Source organism: Puma concolor, chromosome B2 (assembly GCF_028749965.1).
Source record: "Puma concolor isolate L17-30 chromosome B2, mPumCon1.1.hap2, whole genome shotgun sequence".
Classification (NCBI taxonomy): Eukaryota; Metazoa; Chordata; class Mammalia; order Carnivora; family Felidae; genus Puma; species Puma concolor.
The window spans coordinates 96,439,329-96,459,227 of record NC_141671.1 but is presented as its reverse complement, the minus strand read 5'-3'; the positions used below and the strand labels follow the sequence as shown (position 1 = coordinate 96,459,227).

At 40.8% G+C, this 19,899-nt stretch overlaps 1 protein-coding gene and 1 long non-coding RNA gene across 2 annotated transcripts in view; one reads left to right on the top strand and one right to left on the bottom strand.

Moving 5' to 3' along the window:
• LOC147581121 (uncharacterized) overlaps positions 1–6,461 on the bottom strand; it is a 154,212-nt gene extending 147,751 nt beyond the window's left edge. Inside the window, exon 1 of the long non-coding RNA XR_015251440.1 lies at positions 5,788–6,461. This is a non-coding gene — a long non-coding RNA (uncharacterized LOC147581121). The remainder of the gene's footprint in view (positions 1–5,787) is intronic.
• Positions 1,182–19,389, top strand: POPDC3 (popeye domain cAMP effector 3). The gene is made up of 4 exons (XM_086707511.1): positions 1,182–1,322; positions 15,686–16,422; positions 17,449–17,557; positions 18,574–19,389. The coding sequence occupies exons 2-4, from the start codon at positions 15,938–15,940 to the stop codon at positions 18,853–18,855; spliced, it is 876 nt and encodes a 291-aa protein (XP_086563637.1). The 5' UTR covers positions 1,182–1,322; positions 15,686–15,937; the 3' UTR covers positions 18,856–19,389.
• The last annotated feature ends 510 nt before the right edge of the window (positions 19,390–19,899 follow it).

Sequence of the window (19,899 nt, the reverse complement as noted above, 5' to 3'; positions counted from 1 at the left end):
TTCTATGGCTTTCTATGCTTTTCACCCATTTGCTTTTTTTGAGAAGCCCACTGATTTGAATCAAGAAGCTAACCTTCCCTAGCTCCTGGGTGGCTCAGTCAAATGAGGGTTGGGCTCTGCCCGGACATGTGATAGCATAGAGCCTGCTCAGGATTGTGGCTTGCCCTCTTTCTCTGGCCCTCCTCAACTTGCAATCTCTCTCTCAAAATAAACTTAATTTTATTTTTTATTTAAAAAAAAAAATTTTTTTTTTTTAAATTTTTTTTCAACGTTTATTTATTTTTGGGACAGAGAGAGACAGAGCACGAACGGGCGAGGGGCAGAGAGAGAGGGAGACACAGAATCGGAAACAGGCTCCAGGCTCTGAGCCATCAGCCCAGAGCCCGACGCGGGGCTCGAACTCACGGACCGCAAGATCGTGACCTGGCTGAAGTCGGACGCTTAACCGACTGCGCCACCCAGGCGCCCCTAAAAAAATTTTTTTTTGATGTTATTTACTTTTGAGAGAGACAGAGAGAGAGAGCTCACAGTAGGGAGGGCGCAGAGAGAGAGAGGGAGACACAGAATCTGAAGCAGGCTCCAGGCTCTGAGCTGTCAGCACAGAGCCTGATGCAGGGCACGAACCCACAAACCCGTGAGATCATCACCTGAGTGCGTGAGATCATGACCTGAGCCCAAGTCCGAAGCTTAACCCAGGCGCCCCAAAATAAACTTAATTCTAAAAAAAGAAATTAACCTTTCTTTGTCCTATACACCCCAAATTTCCATCCCCACTGTGGTCATTTATCTCATCTTGTTTGTGGTGTGGGGAGTGGGGCGTGCGGGAAGGAGAGGGCACACAAAGAGTTGCTTTTCATCCCAGTCATCAATTCCAACGCTCTCTGCCTAGAACAGCGAATGCTAGGCTTATTTTATAACCGTGATCAGTGTCCACTTGGGGAAACCCGCCTTTGCAAACTTTGGTCCGCAGCGGCCGCCCGGTCTATCGGCAGTCCTACAAGCTGGTGGCCGCGCCGCCTGCTCCCGGGAAGCTCGGGCGCCCCGGCCCCAGCGCGCCGGCCGCCGCCGCCCCCGCCCTCCCCCTGCGCCCCGGGGCGCGCGCCCGTGCCCGGCCCCCGCCCGCGCCGCCGCGCCGCACCGGAATGGGCTTCGGTCACTGTGAGTCCCGGCGCGGGGCGGGCGGCGGCGGCCGGGTGGGCGGCGAGGAGCGCGCCAGCCGGGCGCTCGGGGCTTCGGCGCCGGCCAGCCGGGCCCAGCGTGCTCGGCTGGGAAACTTCTGAGGGCGCAAGGCCGGAGCTCGGCGCAGGGCCGGGGAAGGAAAGGTAAGGAGGGGAGCCACGGGGCGCGTCGGCTGCCGCCTCCCGGGAGCTGTCCGCACCATCGCACCTTTCGCGCTTCGCTGCAACTTTGCTGGCGCGGCTTCCACCCCGGCCCCGCCCCGGGGTGTGGGCTGTGTGGCCGCCGACCCCCGGGAGCGCTTTTGCTTCGCCGCGCTGTGTTCCGCGCCGCCACTCCGCGCCCGGCCCCGCTCAAGCCAATTCGAGCCCGGGAGTTCGGGCGGCGCCGCTCGCAGCTCCGCCGGCTGAGGGTCCGCTGCTGCGGGCTCCGCGCGCGCCGGCCGCTGGGAACTCCTGTCGTCTGCCCTGGGGGCGAGTCTCTCCCCCGGATCTTCTGTTGGTCCCACTCTTGCCCCAGACACCTTGGAGCCCAAGGAAAGAGACCGCATTTCCGAGGGAGAAAAGCTGGTCCAAGGGGATCCCTGACCGTCTTAGGCTTCACCTTGGGGAGGTCGTGCAGCGGTAGGGAGTTCCTGTCCCTCGTCTGCAAAGGGCCCGACTAGGGTCAGTGTTTTCACACTGAATTGGGAACACTGGAAAGCTGCCTCATCAAAGGTCACGCTGACCTGTTTTCTCTATTTGGGGATTCTCCTTGCAAAAAAAAAAAAAAAAAGGAGGGGGGTAACAAAATCACTAAATTACCCCACCACCAAGGTCGTTTACAGAGGTATAATACATTTTGAGGGTCTGTATTTTAGAAAAAGATTAAAGGCACAGTAATGGGACTATGGCAAAAAAAAAAAAAAAATTTGGTTTTAGCCAGAAGATATTTGCAAAAAGTGAAAAAGTTCTACATGTGAATAATAAATGGAAAAGTAGAATTAGAAGCCCACTTTTGAACATAATTTAATTTTATTTAGTCAGCGGCAAGAATGGGAAGTCTCCCTTCCGGACTTTTTATTCTAACTCTTGTAGTTAGGTATTTTGAATTTGTAAGCTTGGACAGAGCAATTGCATCTTAATGGCAGCCTTGAAAAATTCTTGGTCTCTGCTTATATTAAGGTTTGGTGGTGGCTGTTTTCTTTTCTGTTACCAGGGACTGGTGCATGCCCATGTCCCTTGTGTGACAGTACACTACAGTAACTTGGCATTGTTCTTTGTGGCAAAAGAAAACCAAACAAGGACTACATGAAAGAAGACATAAATAAAACAGAAATTGGCTCTCTTTCCACATGTGCAAAATGAAGAGGTCTGGCTGATCCCAGATGATCTTTAAGGCTTCCTTCCGTCAAAACTGGAGAGTTTAGGATACAAATACAAGTCGCAATCTAGAGTAAGACAGTTTTCTGTCCTAAAATTTTATACACATAAACTGGGAGGCACTGGATACTTGAGTTTCTGCAGTCTCCACAGTGTCTCAAAATAGCTGAATCATTGTGCATCCTGTGCTTCTAAACGGTGACATTCTATGCCATTAAATAAAAATGTGTCATGGAAAACCAAACTCTTATGCTTCTTATGGCAAGACTGACTAATAGCATTGACCCACTGGAGCATTCACATCTGCTTATCTTAAAATAGTCAAGCTCAAGAATCGTTGGGATGGTTATGAAGTGTTTGCTGTAATGTATGAGTGTAACAACACGTAAGCAACATGGCAGGCAAGAAGTTTCAAAACTGCTTTGGAAATCTCCATGATAGATCTGCAAGCCTGCAAATTGCAGTTGAAATTGTTTTTCCCAATTGTGGTTGTTGGTCAACAGTGATTATGAGCTATAGAGAGTAAGAGTTTACAAGAGTATATTGAATCATTAATTTGACTTTTTAAAGGAAAAGGGGAAATGTTTCTCTCTTTTATCTAAGTAGTTATAGGAAAATGTCTTAAAGTAAAAGTTTTAACAGGTATTTTTAAAAATTAAATAAAAAACCAAAAGTTGCTGACTTAAAGCCCCTGCATCAATGCTGGATCCTCCTCCAACCCAAAGAATACAGGGATTGATTCACACAGACCCAAAGTGAGATATTCTCATTTTGTGTTCTTCAACAGAATCATAATCTCTGGTGACTCTTACACACACTATGAAATGGGTTCTAGAAAGACAATCAACTGGTTGAGCCTATGCAAAAATCTTCATTGCTCTGAGCCTCATTTTTCACTCTCAGCAATGCTGATAAAACTACTAAAGTTGCACAGTTTTTGTGACTCCTTAAAGGGTCAGTAAATGGAAGACCTAGTGCCTGGCACATAGTATGAGCACAATTAATCTTCATTTTCCCTGTCTCCCTTAGTAGGTGTTGTGTTTATGGACTGAGCAAACTATAGTATGAAACAGTAGTTACAATTTTTGCTTTTAATTTCAAAAACTCTGTAGCAAAATATTGATAATTGTTGAATCTGAGTAATGGGTGTATTGAGATTTATTATATAGTATTTTCTCTGTTTTTATATATGTTTAAAATTATTCATCAGAAAAAACATTTAAGTATGGATCTGGGAAAAAACACATAAAATACATTTCTAACCTTGCATTTCATTTTAAATTGCAATTTTAAAATTATTTTGCATGGACTGGAAGGGTAAACACAATTACATATAAGGAGTGAGTGGATGGAGAATGGTACCTGAGAATAGTCATGGTGATCTTCAGTTTTTTGTGAAATTTTTTTTATTATAAAAAAGATTTGTTAAAAGACAGTGATGCTTTTTACTTCTGGTTGTTGGGTTCCTGGGTTTTAATTATTTGGGATTTTTGTATTTAAAAATTTTCAAATTAATACAAAATCACCTTATTGTTTTATGAAATTATTATAAAGAATGAAGACAATCCAGATATATACAAAGACAAAAGTAAAGTAGTATCCCACCATCCAGAAATCATCATCTTTGACATTAAGATGGTTCTATGTCTTTATTTTCATTTATACAAATAGAAGGATATCGATCATGTATTAATTAATACATATGTATTAATGTGTTACGTGCTACTCCAGGGACACATAACAATGTTCTAGGGTTTGTTTGCCTGTTTGTTTGTTTTCAATCTTTGGTGGATATTCTAAAAAACAAGCTTGTTTGCATTTGATTTTTAAGACTTTAGACGATCTCCTAAAATGTAGTACAGTATTTATTTAAAAATTTAGTATGCAACAACTGACTTTAAATGAGTTTTAAGTAGCCTAAGTTTATTTGCATATCAGAGATATTTTTAGCTATTTAAGATAGATCTCATAATTTAGAGTAGGCTTAAATTGTAGCAACATTTGAATTTCACTAAAATGCAAGCTCCGGGAGGGCAGGGATTTATTGAATTATTGCATATTCCTAATATTTTCCTGGCCATTTGAAAGCTGATAACACAATTATGTTTGTTTTGAAAATAAGCATCAATGCCAATGCAATTGAAATCACAGGGAGCAATGTGAGCATAGCACACATTTTGTGCTTGCTCATGCATCATTTACTCAGCCAGAATACCAGTTGGACGCATTAAGCTATAGCCAGTTGACCTAAGCTAGGTAGGAGTACACAAAACACAAATACACATATACCTGAAACATCTACCAGCTACCTTGGTTCACCACACATTATCCTGTGTTTTGCTATTCCTTTGCACCTGTGAACTTTTCTGTATTAAAAACACATTCCTTGGGGCGCCTGGGTGGCTCAGTTGGTTAGGCATCTGACTTCGGCTCAGGTCATGATCTCACAGTTTGTGGGTTTGAGCCCCGCGTCGGGCCCTGTGCTGACCGTTCAGAGCCTGGAGCCTGCTTCGGATTCTGTGTCTCCCTCTCTCTCTGCCCCTCCCGCACTCGCACTCTGTCTCTATCTCTCAAAAATGAATAAACGTTAAAAAAAATTAAAACAAAAAAACAAAAAAAAAACCACTCCTTTAACATACCAAGAATGTCTCAGCCTCTTGATTCATAATGTCAAATAGTGCATGCAAAAGGAAAGTTTCAATATTGAAGAGAAACTTGAAATAAACATTCTGAAAGAATCAAGAGAATTTGTGTATTTCCTGAGCAGCAGAAATAAGGGAATAATCCACATTGCTTATCCACAGGCAGTGCCGCAAAAAGAGAAACCTCTATGGTTGGAATAACTTCAAGTATTACAAAGCCAGTAACAAGGCTGAAAGAAAGAGAAGAAATGGAAAGATTGAGGAGCATGTGGATTCAGGACCAAACAGGGAACAGTCTCCCACAGTCAAAGAGAAAGCTCCTGTCTCCATGTAAACACCTTGAAAGGAAATCACCATACCCTGCACACGTGCTCCTTTTCGCACTAGTAGTGGGTGGTTTGGTTTCAAACATCACTGACCCTGGTGTGTGGTCCACCTGCTTATTTAGCCAGAAAAAAATGACCATAGCCATTTAGCTGGGTCACATGAACTTGATAGGCATGTTTGCCAGGAAGAAACATGAGGACCTGAACTAAATAAACATAAGAAAAGTGAGTTCATTTGTTGCAAATAAGTCACTTGGAAGAAAGGGAAGGGGAAGTGTCTACCTTTGATTCATATCAAGGGGAGACTGTTTCATGGATCCATGGGTCCGGCTTGTCTTGTGTTTTCATCAGGAATCTCCGGTGAACTTCTGCCTGACTTGGTAGCAGCTGCTCAGAAAGGGATGGCCTGCTCATGCCATTTCTAGCCTGTGGAGAAGTCAGAAGAGCTTGAAGCAGAGCATGGAGATTGTTGTTGTTGTTGTTGTTGTTGTTGTTGTTTTAATGTTTATTTTGAGAAACAGAGCGTGTGTGTGTGAGAGTGGGGGGAGGGGCAGAGAGAGAGGGGAGAGAGAATCCCAAGCAGGCTGTGTCCTGTCAGCACGGATCTCGGTGCAGGGCTTGATCTCACAAACCAAGAAATCATGACCTGAGCTGATATCAAGAGTCGGATGCTTAACTGACGGAGCCACCCAGGCGCCCCGGGGATTGTTTATTACAAGGGACCAAATGACATACGTGAGAAGAATCGGTTTACTGTTGTTTCTTCAAATCAACAGTTATAGGACACAGTGATTCAACATAGGACCCACCTTCCCATCCATCTGTGTTGCTCAAAAATTGTAATTTCTTAAGAAGATATGTAAGTTCATTGAATCTAGAACAGAAGGGAGAAACCAAGAATGTTTGATTTGTTCCAGTAAGTCCAGATACTTAGACTCCAAACTGTACATGAAGCAGTGTGTCACAGTGGCTAAAAGGGCAAATGGTTGCGTTATTTGCATCTGTCTGGGAGTGAATCTGAGCTGCATCACTTGTGTATCCTTAGGCAACTTACTTAACTTCCCTGTACCTCAGTTTTCTCATCCGTAAAATGGGAACAATAAAGCTGTACACTTCAAAAAGTCGTGGGAATTCATAATATTCATAATATTTTAATATTTTAAATATTTTAATATTTTAAATTATAATATTCATAATATTTTAAAATTCTTAGAAATGTGTCTGGCACATAGTAAGTGTTCGGTTAACTGTTAGATGCTGGTGATAGTAGTAGTAATAGCAGTAAATGAGGTTAAAGAAGATGGCAACTAGATACTGCATTAATTTCCCATTGCTCAACTCCTCTGAACTTGGCGGAGTCACACAATTAGAAGAATTACAGAGCTGTCTGAGTGTAGTCTGTCTTTTGAGTGTGACTCTCCAGATGTGTCTGAGACCTCAAGTATTTGCCCTGTCTGTAGACATCAAGTCCATATGTATGGCTCAAGTTGACCAAGAACTGACGAAGCTGGAAGTCACCCAAGGAAACGTGGTATTCCAGGAATTCTAGAGGTTGTGAACAAATGACATAATGATTCTGGAAATTGCCCATGTGACCAGAGGCTTTATAGTGTTGGGGCTATCTGATTCCATGAAGGGAGAACCTATAATATAGTCCTGGGAACCACAGTGAATAAATGTAATTCCCAGGGCATCTCTCAGTGTCTTGTTTTCCACACTCTATTCTTTAAAAGTATTACTGTTCTTATCTGATTGTCCAGACTTAAATCTAGCCAGGATTGAGTGTCTTCTGCTCCGTTGATCTGTATTCCAACTCCATCATAAAATGTAGATTATTAGATTAATGAAAAGCCTTGTGCATAGTGAGTACTCATAATTGTGTGTGTGTGTGTGTGTGTGTGTGTGTTTTGTTTTCTACTGTTTTGTAACAAAGTACCACAAACTAGCGGCTGAAAACACCACAAATCCATTATCACACAGTTTGGGTTGGGTTTTTTTAGATTTTATTTTATTGTTTTTTAATTTTTTTAATGTTATTTTTGAGACAGAGAGAGAGACAGTGCGAGTGGGAGAGGGGCAGAGAGAGAGGGAGACAGAATCCGAAGTAGGCTCCAGGCTCTGAGCTGTCAGCACAGAGCCTGATGCAGGGCTTGAACCCACAAACTGCAAGATCATGACCTGAGCCAAAGTCGGATGCTTAACCAGCTGAGCTACCCTGGGCGCTCAATATCACACAGGTTTTGTGGATCAGGAGTCCAGGCATGGCTGAACTGGATCCTCTGCTCAGGGCATTGAAAGCCTACAACCCCGGTTTCAGGCACAGTGCACTCCCCTTTAGAGTCTGGGGTCCTCTTCCAAGCTTTTCAGATGGTTGGCAGAATTAAGCCCCTTGCAGTTGTAAGACTGACATACCCATTTTCTTGGTAACTGTTAGTTGGGGACTTCTTTCAGCTTACAGAGCCTGCCAACCATCCCTTGTCTTGTTGCTCCCATAAGCAGTTCACAACATGGTGTTTGCTTTCTTCCAGGCCAGTAGGAACATGTATCTCTAATTTTCAGTCCCTCTCCAGTTCTACAGTCTTATGTAACTTAATATAATGACAGGTGACTATTCCAGCATCATTTACTGTATCATGTTATCTAATCAAGAAAGCATCTGTCCCATCTCATTCATAGGTTCTGCCACACTCAAGGATAAAGGATTATAGCATGTGTGCACGAATGAGATAGGAATCTTGAGCGCCATCTTACAATTCTGCCTATGTGATAAAGTGAGAAATCAGACGCAGATGGAGTTAATCAATGGACTTTAGATAAGACGTGAGAAGCAGAGAAGTCCAGCATAGACTGTAGGCATGTTTTCTAATTTTCTCAAGTCTCAAGAGAAGCCAACCTCTCATTGGTATGGAAGGTCAAAGGCATACTCTAGCCTAAGGAGCCTAATGGTGCATGAAGAAACTCATATGTTATATGAAAGCAAAGGCTGGTATGGACCCTATGAAATCCAGAAGGCCACAATTCAGTCTCCACTATGAAATTTAGGAGATTATCTGTCTGAGATTTCCAGTGAAAAATAAAACTGTGATATAATTGCTTGGCAAGAGGAAAAAGTAGTGACTTCCTTGGTAGGATAAAGAGGCCAAGAGCTATAGTGGGGTTGGCCACCTATGTAGGCAGAAACCAGATGGTGATATCTATGCCATGGATAACATCTGATGACTGTAGCATATGAATATTGTAGCCAATATCATTTACATTTATATCAACTCTGTTCTTAATCTTAGATAATTCTTCCATATTTATGCACTTATATTATACATTATACATATGCACTGTTTGCACAGTGTCATGCCAAATCTTTTTCATTTCCTTTCTCTGTTACGTGAGAGGCTCTAGACCAGCACTGTCCAAGAGAAATATAATGTGAACCACATATGTAATTAAAAATTTTCTTTTTTAAAAAATTTTATTATTTATTTATTTGTTTGTTTGTGTGTTTACTTATTTTGAGAGATGGGGATAGAGAATGCATGCACACAAGCAGGAGAGGGGCAGAGAGAGAGGGAGAGAGAATCCCAAGCAGGCTCCACACTGTCAGCACAGAGTCCAGTGTGGGTCTCATACCCACAAACCATGAGATCGTGAAATGAGCCAAAATCAATAGTGGGATGCTTAACCAACTGAGCCACACAGGCATCCCACAATATTAAATTTTCTAGTAGCAACATTGAAAAATAAGACAAGGGCGAAATTAACTTTGATGTTTTATTTAACCGACCATTTCTAAAACATTATCATTTCAGCATATAATCAAGATCAAAGTTATTAATGACATATTCTTTATCTTTGCTCTAAGTCTTTGAAATCCATGTGTATGACACATTTCAATTCAGACCAGCCACGTGTGGCTAACAGCTACCATATTGGACAGCACACCTCTAGAGTTCTAAGCCCTCTGATCATGGGAATTTAATTTCAACTCTCAATTCTCTCTGCACTCACTTTCTAGATAATCTTGCCAACCCCAGTATTTCTTAAGTATTGTTCTGCGTAATAGTAACTGCTAAAGATCCTTCCATCTTCCCCCTTATCTTCTGCTGTGAACTATGTTGCTAGACCAAGAGTATTAGGTTACTTGAGGATAAAACCGTGTTCCCCTTTCCTCTAATTTCTTTCTGAACTTTGGGATCTCTTACAATTCCAAAGGGTCTTCAACCCTTCTTTGTTCCTCTATGTCAATAGAAACACTTCTTCCTGTCACTTCTTCCTCGTAGTATAATATATGCTTTCCTTTCTTTCTAGTCTAACAAATAAATCATTGATTCAGGTATTGGTTATATCTCACCTGGGCTTCCTGTTTGTTCCAAAACTGTATTCCGAACACGGCTTTTATACCCAAGCATTTTTTGTCCTTATCAGTCCATGAACATTTATTGAGGCCTCGCGGTGTTCTAGACAGAGGGAAATTCCATATATATTTCTATATATATGTATATACACATAAATACATACACACACACACATAAAATAACCAAACATTAAAGCTGATATTTTAAAATGTTTGGTGTGTCTGGGTAGCCAGTTAAGTGTCCGTCCAACTCCTGATTTCAGCTTAGGTCACGTTGTCTCAGTTTGTGAGTTCGAGCTGTGCCTTGTCAGCACACAGCCTGCTTAGGATTCTCTCTCCCTCTTCCTCTGCCCCTCTCCTGCCCGTGCTAGCGTGCACACACTCTCTCTCAAAATAAATAAACTTAAATAAATAAAATAAAATACTATGTTCACTTCTTTTAGAAAATTACTTGAATATGTACCCTGACTAAAAGTAAACAAATTATGATGCTTTAAAAGGGAAATACATATAATGGTCAATATAACGTGATGGAAACCATGCTGACAGGTAACAAAGGCCATAAACATTCAGAGCTAGAAGGTGCACTTCAGGCCACCCTGTTAAGGAAAGGCTACTGCAGAATATCCACCAGCCTGGAGCCCTCTTGGAATGATGAGTGCTGAGGAAGGAAAATGCCTTCTCACCTGAGCAAAGCATGCAAATGAGAACACAGAAGGAGAAAATGTGCCTTTACAGTGAATTAAAATTAGATCCTTTACTCCACAGAATGTTCTGGTGTCTCTCACTCAACCCCCTTGATAGTTCTTCACCCTGGTTGTACATCAGAAAATGCCAGTGCCTGGGCCCCAGCACAGGCTGTAAGTAATTAAGTAAGCAATTTGAGAGTGGGGCCCCTCTCACAACCCTGGTGTTAAGATCTACAGTCTTAATTCAGTTCTGCCACTCAGCTCTGTATTTTAACTCATGCTAGAAAAAGTCTCCCATTCCTTATCATCTAGAGTCATGTTATTTTAAAGCTAAAAGGGACCTCACATTATTTTGTCCAACTCTTTCATTTTACCAATGAGGAAACAGGTCTAGAAAGATTACAGTCACACAGCTATTTAGGGGCATAGCTAAGACTAGAACCTTTCTTTTAAGTAATAATGCTAACTGAACACACTAGACACAGAATGGTTCCCTAACACCAGGACTACCACCCTGGGCAGACAGTGAGGGATCAAAAACACACAGAGTAATCAGCATAGAAGCACAGCCAGGAATGAACAAAGCTGAGGTCCTGCAAACAAGCAAGAATAATTCAGAAATCATTCAGGAACAATGTAGAATAAAGGTAGAATGTAGAATAAACTTTAGTGTGCATAATAATCAACTAGGAGCTTATTAGAAAGGTGTATTTCCAGGTCCTTCCCAGCTCAGTGATTCTGGCATGAGGCCAGGGAAGGGATAGTCTACCAGGCCACCCAGGTGATTCTGATGTAAGTGGTTTGAGGATACCTGCTGGGAAGCCCGGAACACTAATCATGGGTAGAAGATTATTGTTGGCTTCCAGAGACTGGCCTCTTGGCCATGGGAGAGTAAAGACTCAAGGGTGGGCTGGTTATGGGACTACATCTACCAGCAGTAGGAGGTCAGGACACAGATAGAGAAGAATAAGAGATCGCTCCTGCAGGAATGAGTAAATTTAGAATTTAAAATGTAAAGTTGGGTAGCAGCCAAAAGTAACATTTGTATGTCTGTCTTCAATTGTAATCCTCTGGGTGAAAGAAAGTTTTTAAAAACTGTATTCTGCGAATGGCTCAGCTCTGTAAAATATAAGCAACAAGTACAGTGATTCCATGTCTATATTATTTTAAAATTTGCCACGAAGTTTTAATATAGATTTTCTCATTTGAATCTTCTAGCACCCGTCAGAGTAGACAGAATAGGTGATATTACCTCTGTTTTACTAATGAATAAACATGCCTGGGTTCACCTAGGTGGCAAGGAGGAAACTAATGCCTATGTTTTCTAAATCCTAGTGCTGTGGAAGCAGAATAATAAATGTGGTTTAGACTGTGAGCTTCAGAATCAGGCAGAACTGGGTGGAATTTTAGAACCAATATTAGTAGTGTGACCTTGAACAATTTACTTACCTTCTCCAAGTCTTAATTTCCTCATCTGTAAGATTGAGATATAATACCTTTCTTATGGGCTTGTTGTGAAGATTAAATGAGATAGTTTTTAAGTATGTCTGGCACATAAGTCCTGAGTAAATGTACCTCCTTGAGGAGAAGTAGAGAAAACCAGCTTTAAGTAAATTATGATTTTGCATATGAAACACATGCCAAAATTAGGACCTCTTCCAATTAATTGGTAGAATATTGATGGAATTTTTATCTTCTGAGTTGCCTAGCAACCAACACTAACTCAATACCACTAGCTATGAGACTTGTTGTTTTTAATCAGATTAAGTATTCAGCTGCTCTAAAGGAACTCAATTTGTAGGAAGACGAAAGGATTCCCCTATGAATCTGGAGCTGTGCCAGACATTTAAATAAGTAGTGTCCCAATTCCTTAGTGATTCTGTACTGAACTGTCTTGGATGTTGAAATATTCCCTGCTTCTTTTCCCCTGGGTGGCAGAAGATGTTACAACATTCATTAAATTGGATAGAGAGTAGGAACGGAGAAGGCAGAGTCCTTGCACCTTGAAACCAGCATATTCAATCAACATTCATTGCATGCCAGGAATCAGAAATACAAAACCATTTGTCTTTGCCCCTTAAGAATTTCAGAGTCTAGGAGAGGCGGTCAGTCAATGTTGAATAATAGAGCAAATTATTTCATGAGCGGCTTTCTATGTCTATTTCCCTGGCTCTACCCTAAACGTTATGGATTGAGCAGTGCGAGTGGATATGGAAGATCTTAAATATTCACTGTTAGAATTATTATTTTCCTGGCAAACCCGTCCTGACGGAATATCCCACTGTCTCCCAACACATTCATGTCAGGTTCACAGCCTTAAAAGGCTGCACTTCCTGGTGGAGAGCACAGGGAGCTGAGTGGAGAGGGTCTTCTCCCTTGCTGCTATGACTTACTGCCTCTTTTGCCTGAAGCCAGTTACTCAGACAATCCTGTGGCCTGCTTTTTCCATGTGTAAGCAGGGCATGATGATTTAGATTCTGCTTCTCTCGTGGCAACAAGTGTGATGCAATGAGATAATAAATGTACGAGTTCTGAACAGATACGTGCAATTTCTGAGCTAGTCTTAATCATTTGGCACCAAGCTTATGTCACATTTCAGGTAGCACCCTTGTACCTTCCTTTAAATTTCCTTATTCCTTTATAACTCAGGGCCATACGATTTAAAGAGTAGAAAAGTGGCAGGTTGGAATTGCTGTGTTTATTTGCACTTAATGTTGCCTCCATCATTTTGTATGTCCGTGCGCTAGCTTCTTTTGCAGGGAAGATGGGCTTTTTTTGCCTGAGAAATCCATCTTGCCCCTCTGGCATTTCGGCGTTTATTTACCCAAAAACATGACTTAAGGCCTCCAGGCCTTTCAAGCAGGCAGCTGGTTGATGAATCATGTTCGGCGTTCCTATAGTACTGCTGGCACATGTCAGAGGAACACTCATGCCCGTCACCTGCCCCTGTCAGTTCTTTCTCTTCTAATAAAATACATCTGTGTTGGTGACTGAATAAAAACACCATGTGGAGAAAGGCTGGGTGTGGAGTAATTTAATCAGGGCAAGTCAGCACTCTGAGTTGAGCGATACAGTGTCAAGGATAGGAGGATGGTTTGGTAGCAGCTTTCGGAAATAGGAGCCACTGGAAAGGGCCGGAAGCGCGGTGCTTGTGATCATAATGGGTCACGGTCCTGGAATGCAGGTGGCCCAATCTATCCCCCCAAGTCAGGGTCTTCAGGGCACAAGATTCCCATAAGCTCCTTTCGGAATTGCCACAAGGGTTTTGCATGGCCTTTTTCTATTAGCATCATTTTAACATTTTTGTTGAGGATTATAAATTTTTAAGGAAGTTCAAACCGAAGTTCAGAGCCCTGCCAGCAGTGCTTTTTAACATTGGCTTTAGTGGCTACGTTTGGTATCCTGAGGAACTGATTAATTTAAAACACCCTCATTTTAAAAGTAAAACAGCAGGGAGACTGACATTTGCAGTCTGGTATTTTGCCGTTCTCACTGCTCATTGTGTTTAAAAATTTGTTTTCTTTGTTGTGAATATCCAGTAGTATATATAATTTTGTGTTGTGTTTAAAGAGGAGAAATTAAACATGTTCAGGGTGCTAGTCTGCCCCGAACCTCATCATCTCACAGAGTGACAGGGGGAGGCAGTAATTAGGGGCCACGAGATGTTTAAAGTGCCTTGGAAAGTAGCTTAAGTAAAAATAACAGTGTAAGTTATAGGTTTGTTGTTTTGTTGGTTTTTCTTTTTGTAATGATTCACCTGGCAGTGTTCTTAAAGTCGTTATTTGCTGAGAAAAGAATCACTGTCCAAGATGAAAAACCAACAACAGCGGCTCCTTTATTTCTATCTCCAGTCCTGTTGGTGATCATACTTACGGTTCCCTTTTTTACTTCAGCTAAGTCATTTTCACGTCTATGTGTTTTGTTTTGTTTTTTCCTACGAGACGAGATCTGTGCTATCTGATACTTCATTAACAGGTGTTCTGGAGATAATCTAGCCCCAAAATAAAAACACTAAATATAGCACTCAAGTTCAAGGCTTCTGAATGTTATTATGACTTAAAAATTCAAGCTAATGAATGCTTCACACCGAAACTATTTATTGTTAAGAAACCTGGTGGTAAATGATGCACATCCTACAGCTCCATCATCCTGGTTAAATCCCTCCTGACTCAGATCACACATTAGCATTCTTACCATATGGCTCAAAGGGTAGAGAATATATGCGCAGAGGAACAAGTCGGTAACATTTTTTGACCATCTGGTAAATAAATGTGTAAGTAGCAGGAATTTTAATATTTATTTAGTTACATGGACGCAACCTTTGACCTGAGACAGGCTCTAACACAGTAAAGTAGAACTGAATTTACATTTCTCAAATATTTTTTATCTAACTCATTAAACATATTCATAGTCTACTATTATGCTCTTAAAATCCAACACCTAATCACGTGTTTCTTATGTTTATTGTTTTATCAGGGGCTCCTTACAGTGCCTAACTTAAAATATCTTTCATGAGAGGCCACATGTTTGGATCCAGCATACAGGCTTATGTGCTGAAGTTCTGCTCTACCCCAACCACTGTGCGACCTGGGATAAATTACTTGACCTCTCTGAGCCTTGAATTCTTCATTTGTAAAGAGAAAATAACATTGTCAAACAGTTATCCCTCAAAGGGTGGGCCATGAAATGCCATGGGTTGATACATCAAAATCATGTGGGGGGCATTGTCAAAATACCAACACATAGGCCTCACCCTCAGAGATTCTGACTCAATGTGCCTGGAAACAGCCTAGAATCTGTATTTTTAGTCACTGTCATAAGTGATTCTGAGGTACACCGAGCTATTATTATGAAGACTAGTTGATTATAGCACCTAGTTTCCTAGGAAAATATGTGGGTAGCTAATTCTAACAAATACTAAAATTCTGTAAATAATGTTGTTATTATTATTATTATTATTATTATTATTAAGCATAACCCTAAATATATAAATTTTATATCCTAGAAACTTAACATTTGACAGCATTCATGCTTAATATATTCCAACTTCACAGAAAATAGGATGTCAGTTTGAATGCTGGTGATTCATTAAATATACCTCTCGATTTTTGTGTAATTAGATCCTTCCTTTTTTCTTGTCCAGGAAACCACAAAACATTTTTGGACTAGATCTAAATCAGGAGCCCAAATGAACTTAAAGAAGCTAGCATGGGATTTTTAGTTTCTCAAGATCCATACATACAAAACCCTTAATCACTATAACTCCATTGCCCAGGCTTTCGCGGGTTTTCTAAAGACTTTGCGAAACTCTGATGATGGAAAAGTGAAGGACTTAATTACTTGCTTCGATATCATTCGACGTCAACGGAAAAGTGAACCAGACAGTAGTACCGCCATGGAAAGAAATTCAAGCTTATGGAAGAACCTAATAGATGAGCACCCAATCTGCAGCACCTGGAAAGAAGAGGCCGAAGGAGCCATTTATCATCTCGCCAGTATTTTATTTGTAGTAGGTTTCATGGGTGGCAGTGGATTCTTTGGGCTCCTTTACGTCTTCAGTTTGCTGGGTTTGGGTTTTCTCTGCTCTGCCGTCTGGGCTTGGGTCGACGTCTGTGCAGCCGACATATTTTCCTGGAATTTTGTACTGTTCGTCATCTGCTTCATGCAGTTTGTCCACATTGCCTATCAAGTTCGCAGCATAACTTTTTCTCGCGAATTCCAGCTATTGTACAGCTCCCTTTTCCAGCCTCTGGGGACCTCTTTGCCTGTCTTCAGAACAATTGCTCTGAGCTCTGAAGTGGTTACTTTGGAAAAGGAACACTGTTACGCCATGCAGGGGAAAACCTCCATTGATAAGCTCTCCCTTCTTGTTTCGGGAAGGTTTGTACTCTTGCTGCTTGCTCTATCTCAGTTATTTCCTCTGTTAGTTACTAGCTGGTGTTTCTTTCTGCTGCACTTTTGCATCTCAACAGAGGATAATATGTGGCACTGGGAGGTACGAGAAACCCCATGACACATACGTAGGCATTTAGAGTGCATGCTGTTATTTACTTGAAGCAGGATATAATCTAGAGCCTTAATATTTCTTCTTAGAAATAAGATGAACAAATGGATTTGTCTGCATGTGCTGTTTGTTTCCAAGGTAATCACAGAGGGTCAGGAAGAGGATGATGCCAGCTTGAATGAACAGAATACTTATGTTGGCATGCAAAGTACTTTAAATAGTCTCTGATAGGGTGCTCTTTTAGGTAATACAGAACATTTAAGGTTTATAATGATTGATGTTTTTCGGAGAATTCTAGAATTGTCCACTTTTTACAAGCAGGGGGTGCACCATATATATGTATGTATATATATATACACATATATATACATACATATATATGTGTGTATATATGTGTGTATATATATACACATATATATACATACATATATGTTATATTTATATTTGTATGTAAATTTTGAAAACAAAGTTTGGGGGAGGAAACAATAATGTGATGATTCACGTCTTTAAGAAGTGTAAACATTTAGTTTACAGAGGCATTTACAGTAGTACTCCTTTATGTTCTTCAGTGTTCTACTAAATTTAAAATCTGAGTGCATTGAAACTTTTTCTGGAAGTATAACGTATGCACACAGATGGGCCCATGTCATCAAGGTACACCGTGACATAGTTTCTGATGAATTTCACCAATATTCCAGAATCCTAACTGTGTGAGGAATATCAGTCCATGAATCTTACAGATTTTGTCACTTACTAGCATGCATGAGTTTAAGATTCATCCTACGAAATTTTAAAAGCCAAAAAGGTTATGAGAGATTTGAAATACTGCACTCTGCACTTGCCCCCAATCATGTGCTTGCTTTCTCCTTCTCTCATAAGTGACGTTCTTTGTGTTTGGGTAGGATTCGAGTGACCGTTGACGGCGAATTTCTGCATTACATTTTCCCCTTCCAGTTCCTGGATTCTCCCGAGTGGGACTCCCTGAGACCCACAGAGGAAGGCATTTTTCAGGTAAGGGATAACTGGGCCCCACAGTGAACACTGCCTCTCCCAAACAACGTTTGTTTAAAAACAGGCAAACAAACAAAACAGCAGGTGACAGAGCAATAATTTATACCCACATCTGGAATGTACTTTGCAGGATACACGACTTCCCGGTTCTGTTTGACCCTTGCTGATGACTGTCCCTGTACAGGTCCAGTGACACGAAGAAGAATGGGCATTGTGTATGACAGAAAGGAGTCTATGATAGATATTCTTAAATTTTCTTCTGCTTAACTGCATATATGGGGATTAAAATATGATTAATTGAGATTTGACTGTAAACACTGCCATTTTGACGGTTTAGAAAAACACCAAGAATTTAAAAGTCTGCCCTTATTACAAAGTAAGTGATGCTTAAAATTTTAAATGCTAATAGATTTCAGTTATTCTCCAGCAAAAAAGAAAAGAGAAAAAAAGTGGCAACCTTACTGTCACTACTCTGCTACTGTGTCTGGTACTTTTGAAAGGTAATCATTTCAATGGATTCTACCTATTATGGTGTATTGATTAATACATGCAACATACATGTGTGTATACAAATATAAAATCATATACATATGCAGAATAGGTAAACACATTGTGCTTTGTACTGCAGAAACAATTAGAGTTAAATGTCTGCAGTTTGGGGGGCTGACTTGGAAATACTTCTCTAACCATTAGCCAACTTTATTAGTTTTTCACATCAGGTAGCTCTCACTTTAGTAAAAGGCAGGTTTTAAAATAGTTAAATTGGAAACGGGCACAACATTGTGATTGTTTGCATTATAAATTATATGTGCATATATATATATATGTACATATATATGTAGTATAAATATATATAGTAGTTTTTCTCTGTTTTTACCATATATTGTGGGTCAGCGAACTTTTTTAACCTAAAAAATCAGCCAGTGAAATTTATTTAAAACTGGGGCAAAAAAGAAGTGGCAGAACTTGTCTTGCTTCCTAATCTTTGTCTTCTCTGTGGCCTTACGTTTTCGTAGGTGACCCTCACAGCAGAGACTGATTGTCGATATGTGTCTTGGAGGAGAAAGAAATTATATTTGCTCTTCGCTCAGCATCGTTACATCTCCCGCCTGTTTTCAGTTTTAATTGGAAGTGACATTGCAGATAAACTCTATGCCTTGAATGACAGAGTATATACAGGGAAAACATACCACTACGATATTCGGTTACCCAACTTCTATCAAATGTCAAGTCCAAAACTACCCAAATCACCCCTGACAGAACATTTTCGGAACTCCAGACCGTATTGTGATAAATGACTTTGAAGTGTGAAGTTTTTTAATTATAAAAAGACTCTCTTCATCATTCCCCAGATGAAATACAGCGAATTGTGCTCACCAGTATTTTTATAACTCAGACTCTGAGGCAAGGTGCCGCTGCCAGCTGCTTTATTCATCTCAACTTTTGCGTTGCGAATAAAGTTTACAAATTTCTCTGTATTTCTTATTGGAATAAATGGGGGGGGATGAATAACTATGGGAAGTTTGTCCTTTTCTGTGTCAGAACTGGGAAATGAAATTTTGCGTTCTCGAATATTTCCTCAGATTTATTCAAATCTTATGTCTTGCCCTATTGAGTTAGGCATTGCTTCTCAAGAAGCAGCCAGAACGTACTCTCAGCATGAGAGCAGGTTGCCACCGTCCACATCAGTGTTTCCAGAATTCACTTTTTGCTACAGCCTCTGAGGAAAGCAAGATGTAGTCTTGTGGTGGGCAGCAATTATTTATTTTAAATGTAAAGTTATTTAATATGAGTGGAAAGTAGAATAAATGCAAGAGATGATAACATGTCAATCTTGAAGTCTACTTTATTGCTGCAGTAATCTATCAGCTTCGTCTTTACAATAACATATTTTTAAAAAGGCATTTCATGAAAAACAAAGCTGCATGATAATTACTGAGTAAAAGGAATACCCATGAACAAATAGTAAAAGCGTTCTGTGGTATTTCAATTTCACATGCTTAGCCAAACGAGCAGGAGTAAGTGGTTTGGCTGGATAGTGAGGGACTCACAGTGAATGCTCTGTTCACCACACAAACATGGGAGTCTTCCAGGGCACATGAGAGGCTCAGTCGGTTGACCGGCTCTTGATTTTGGCTCAGGTTGTGACAATTCAGGTCATGATTCCAGGATCTTGGGATCAAGCCCTACCTCAAGCTGAGCATGTAGCCTGCTTAAGGTTCTCTCCTCTCTTTGCCTCTGCCCCTCTCCCCTGCTCTCTCTCCCTCTCTCTCTCAAAGTAAAAACAACAACAACAATGAAAACTATACGGGAGTCTGCCTTACAGCAGTCCCTTCAGCATT

Bases quoted from the DNA above. Each gene is read 5' to 3' on its own strand.
- POPDC3 (XM_086707511.1), top strand. From the start codon at position 15,938: ATGGAAAGAAATTCAAGCTTATGGAAGAACCTAATAGATGAGCACCCA. The intron at 16,423-17,448 runs GTTTGTACTCTT...GTGTTTGGGTAG, and splicing joins TCCCTTCTTGTTTCGGGAAG to GATTCGAGTGACCGTTGACG. The intron at 17,558-18,573 runs GTAAGGGATAAC...ACGTTTTCGTAG, and splicing joins CAGAGGAAGGCATTTTTCAG to GTGACCCTCACAGCAGAGAC.